Source organism: Glycine soja, chromosome 2 (genome assembly GCF_004193775.1).
Source record: "Glycine soja cultivar W05 chromosome 2, ASM419377v2, whole genome shotgun sequence".
Taxonomy (NCBI): Eukaryota; Viridiplantae; Streptophyta; class Magnoliopsida; order Fabales; family Fabaceae; genus Glycine; species Glycine soja.
This window is the reverse complement of record NC_041003.1, coordinates 43514568-43519251: the sequence shown is the minus strand read 5'-3', so window position 1 is coordinate 43519251 and position 4684 is coordinate 43514568. Positions and strand designations below refer to the sequence as shown.

Here is a 4684-nt window from a genome sequence, read left to right as displayed (position 1 = left end):
CAAATAGACTGTACTCAAAATATTATATCTCATGTTCGCATGACAAACTCCTTTCATTACTTATTTATTATTCATTAGAGTATGAAAGTAAATAAAAATTGACACATGAAGTTAAAAAAATAGAAAACATAATGAAGGTATTATTAAGATGAGATTGTGATAGTGGGAAAGAAAAAGATATATGCATATTTTTACCCACGAAGGAAATTTTTGTTCCCATGAAAATAAATGTTCCATATTCCCTCTGCAAAGATTAAATATTAATCTAAGGTGATATTATTGCTTATTCAAGTAAAAAATATATCTGAAATTAATTATTTTACTACTTTCTATAAACTTTGGGATTATTTTTTCCCCTTGTATGATCCTTGGATTAAAAAATCTATCCGTACGCCCTTGGTGTAGAAAAGGCCCCATAAAATGAAAGATTCCTGGAAGCTAATAGATCTCTATTTGATATGAAAAGGAAGTGAACTGGAAAATTACAGTGAGTTTTGGAACTTCAACCATCCCATATTAGGGTTTACCATCAACGCTTGGAATTGGTTCCTCGTGCACAGAAGTCAGTGAAAGTATCGTCTTAGCGTTGTTTTGCTCCAACACTTTAGGAGAGCTTAGTAGATTCCGTCCAGATTCTTGAATCTGGCACATAATTATGGCTTTGGCAGTAACAAGAGATGCATAGAATTGATCTTGTTCAGGTGGCTTCCGAAACCCTGGAGACTCATCTCTTCTTTCTAAGAAGGGAATACCCTGCAGCTTCCTTTTGTGCATCTCATCCTTAACGATCTGAAATTTTGTTTTATATACACAAGTGAGGGATGCATCATAAAATATTTTTACATTGCTAAGAGGAGCAGATGAATAATATAAACAAACACTCTCGATTGTCAACTCTTCGCAATACAGACTGATACACAACTCATTAGATAGCAAGAAAACAGCACCAATTGAGTGACAACAACAGCTACAACAAAGTCATATCTCACTTAAATGAGGTTCGCTACATGGATCACACGACACCATTAGACTTGGTTAAAGACCAAAGTTTCAGAAATACAAGTAATATGCTACAAATTGGGTGACAAATACAAGTGATATGCTAGAAACCATATCTACTCTAGCAAATTGCACATGTCTTTGATCTTGCTATGTGTTTTTTCCAATTTTCATTCAATTCTTCCTTCATATTCAGTAACATTTGATTTGCATGTTTTTCTTTCTTAAGATCGACTAAGACCTAGTAAACATGGAAAAGAAATAACTCAAACAGGTATTTACAGTTAAAATGAATTCAATCACTACAAAGTAAACAGACTGCCACCAAATAATAATTAAATTCTTCGGTGGATATCGTCAACCAAGAATCATACCTAAGCCATATTGGAGATTGAAGCATGTGAATTATTTTGAATTTTCTAACTTTTCCAAGGCTGTGGGATTTGAGTTTTGTTGGGTATTTTGGTTTTCTAGCTTTAATAAAATGAATAATATTCATTATGCTGACCTCACCTAATGGGATAAGAGTTTGTTGTTGTTGATCATATCCATTCTCCAAACCATTTTTTTCAATTGGGGAGATATTCTGGTCCGTTTTTAGATTGTCAACAGACTGAAACTAAGCTTCCACAGGAGTAATGGGACAGGCATGGGGTGGGGCTGAAAGCAAACTTGAGCTTCCATTGTCAAGGGATCTATTAAATCAGGATTTCAAAGGATTTTAAAAGATTTTTTATAAAAAAAGTCTTGATATTAAATTAAGATTTTTAAATAATATAAATAAGTTTTTTGGTATTTAATTAAGACTTTTACGATTTTCTAAAGAACGCAACAAAATAAAGTGATATTCAATTAGGATTTTTTATAATTTAAAAGAAATCTTCTAGTATTAAAAATATACAAATTTTGATAAATCATTTCTTAAGGTGAATTTCATTTGACTTTTTAATATAAAATATCTATCAAATAATCTCACTCAATTCTTTGATTTTATTAGATTTTTTTTTCTTTTTATATTAGTTACTAGACTTTCTTTTCTTTTTTCTCACCACACATATCCTCAATTCGACACAATGTTTTTGTGACGGTCAATCTTAATTTTATCTTCCCCATAACTCAATATCTATTCTACAAATTTTTCACTTTCATCACTCTCTTTTAATATATGTTCATTATTGCATCCCATTTAAATATGTCATTGGATTGATCATAAAATAATTATAGTAATTAAAAAAAAAAACAAAAGATCCATGTATAATTTTAAATTTATTATTGTTCATATCCAAAAGCAAGAATAAAAAAATTTTATTGCAAGAAGTGGTAAGTTATAATCAATTTTTCTATTAAAAGATTAAAAAAATTATATTGATTTTAGTTTTGTTATCGGAACCTCTTCTTATTACTTTTTTTACTGTCTTGTAATTTTAAATGTATTTTTAAAAATTCAATATCTCCTTTTAAATCTTATAAATTTATAAAGTCATTTCAAATCCTTTAAATTCTTATAATATAAATCCATTAAAATACAAACTATCATAAAAATCTTGTAAAAAAATCTAATAAATCATAACATTCATAATTAATCTTTAAAATCCAAAAAATCTTTTTTATATTAAAATATTCTTTTAAAATTCTAATCCAATACAAATTATTCATCATAAACATTAGAGACATATAATATATAATCAAATAGCCGCAATCTTAAATATAAATTGTTCATCAGTACCAAAGTTTCCCATTTCTTGTAAAATAATACCAAGGAAAACAAAAGGCAACATTGATAAGTCTGCAATTCTAACATGACATAGCTAGCAAAATCCCTCAATAAAAAGTAGCAGATAGCATATCCTAAGTTTCCAACAAGCTATAACAGTCTAGTAACATTGACGACTATGAATTAATTCCCCCACGAATCGATATTTTTAAATGAAACTTTCATTGATAAGCATAGCAAACTCCCAAAATTGTTCATCAGGCAAAAAAGTTGAAAATTCATTCAGTTCCACTTTGCTAGCAATCAAACAGTATCATCTTCCAACTAAGCGCTTATTTGATATACATGCAATGTAGAATCCATGGCTGACATTAATTTGGTCACACATCCCAATCACATTCAAGTATTCAACATCTAAACATCTATTTTCTTCTAGACACCGAATTTAGTGATTTGGGTTATATGACAAGCACCGAATCTTTTTTTAGCTTACACCAGATTTCCCAACCGATAGTGAGAAACTAATTTCTTCTCTCTGAATCTGAATCTGATGATAAAAATGAATGCAAGAAACAAACCTGAATCAAGTTGAAGTCAAGCTTGGGCGGTCCCAATTGCGCCACAGCAATGGACCCAAAGAAGTTCCCCAACAGAGCAGCATCGGGCACGGCCAAACCCCTGACAATCCCCGCCGCAAACCCGCCGAGAAAGCAGTCCCCGGCGCCGGTGGGATCAACCTGATCAGCCACGAACGGCGCCACCTTAAACGCACCGTTTGGACAAAAAACCTCGCAGCCATCCTTCCCGTGCGTGACGACCACGCAACACAACTTCCTCACCTCCTCCACGTCAATAAAAACGGCTTCATCCGCGGAAGCCTTCAGAAACGCGACGCGCGGCAAGAGGTGGAAGAACCCGCTGTCTCTCAGCGCTACGTGGCTCACGCGACCGTTGATGTTGTCGAACCTGCGAATCAGAGCCTGGATGTCGACGAACACGTGGTCGCAGATAGATAGCATTTTTTCCAGTGTCTCCGGGAGAATCTCACCGCCGACCCCGACCGCGAGTCCGAACCCGAATCGAGTCTGGTCCGGTAGGTCGGAGGGTAGGATTGAGTCGCAGGATCGGACGCGGTTCAGGAGGCGGTCCGGGTAGACCGAACCGAAGTGGGCGTGGAAGAGCATGGTTTGGGAGGTTGGGATTATCAAGGGGGGATGGTTGGAAGTGGCGGCGGCGTAGGCGAAGTCGGGGCCCACCCTGGAGACGGTGTGGAAGGGGAGGGTGAGGGCGTCGAGGATGACGGAGATGAAGGAGGCAGCGCCGCCGAGGGTCTCGGCGACGGCCTCGCCGTCGCGGTGGAGGACGTCATGGCAGTAGTTGCCGACGACGAGGCCGCGGCGGGGAATGATGGGTTTGGAGTCTGTGACCATGACCATGTAAAAAGGTTATTTCTTTTTTGATGGGAAGAAGAAAAAAAGTGGTAACTGTGGGGACGCGCGACAGAACCAGAAGGAGATTTTGGTGGCGACACCGGGCACCAATGCATTCTTATTCTCAATATCATGGATCTTCTTCTGTTTCTCTGTCTCTCATTTTTGGACTATTTCAAGATTTTATTTCCACCTCATTCTTTGCACAGTTTATTGAATCAATTAATTACCGTTATTTACCTATCACCTTTTCAAGCAGACTTAACCATTGATGGAAAGATTCCATTACCTCATTATGCTCAACTCTCAATCAATTTCTCCTTAGTCCTTTCTACAATCTCTCTATCATCTATCACTATTAATAAAAGTAATTATTTATTCTTAAATTATTCTATAACTATTTTTATTTCTTTCATAAACTTTTAAAATATAAGTGTTGTTATTTCTCTTAAAAAGATTATTAACCCTACTTTCTTTAATTGTTTTTCTTGTTTTTTTTTAACTATAACTATTAATAAAAACAATTACCTAATTTGATTTA

At 35.2% G+C, this 4684-nt stretch overlaps 1 protein-coding gene across 1 annotated transcript; it reads right to left on the bottom strand.

Moving 5' to 3' along the window:
- Positions 1-301: 301 nt before the first annotated feature.
- Positions 302-4351, bottom strand: LOC114396587 (inositol 3-kinase-like). The gene is made up of 2 exons (XM_028358653.1): positions 3292-4351; positions 302-789 (listed from the first exon to the last, which is right to left on the bottom strand). The coding sequence occupies exons 1-2, from the start codon at positions 4147-4149 to the stop codon at positions 517-519; spliced, it is 1131 nt and encodes a 376-aa protein (XP_028214454.1). The 5' UTR covers positions 4150-4351; the 3' UTR covers positions 302-516.
- Between the last annotated feature and the right edge of the window lie 333 nt (positions 4352-4684).

Bases quoted from the DNA above. Each gene is read 5' to 3' on its own strand.
- LOC114396587 (XM_028358653.1), bottom strand. From the start codon at position 4,149: ATGGTCATGGTCACAGACTCCAAACCCATCATTCCCCGCCGCGGCCTC. The intron at 790-3,291 runs GTTTGTTTCTTG...ACAAAATTTCAG, and splicing joins TTGACTTCAACTTGATTCAG to ATCGTTAAGGATGAGATGCA.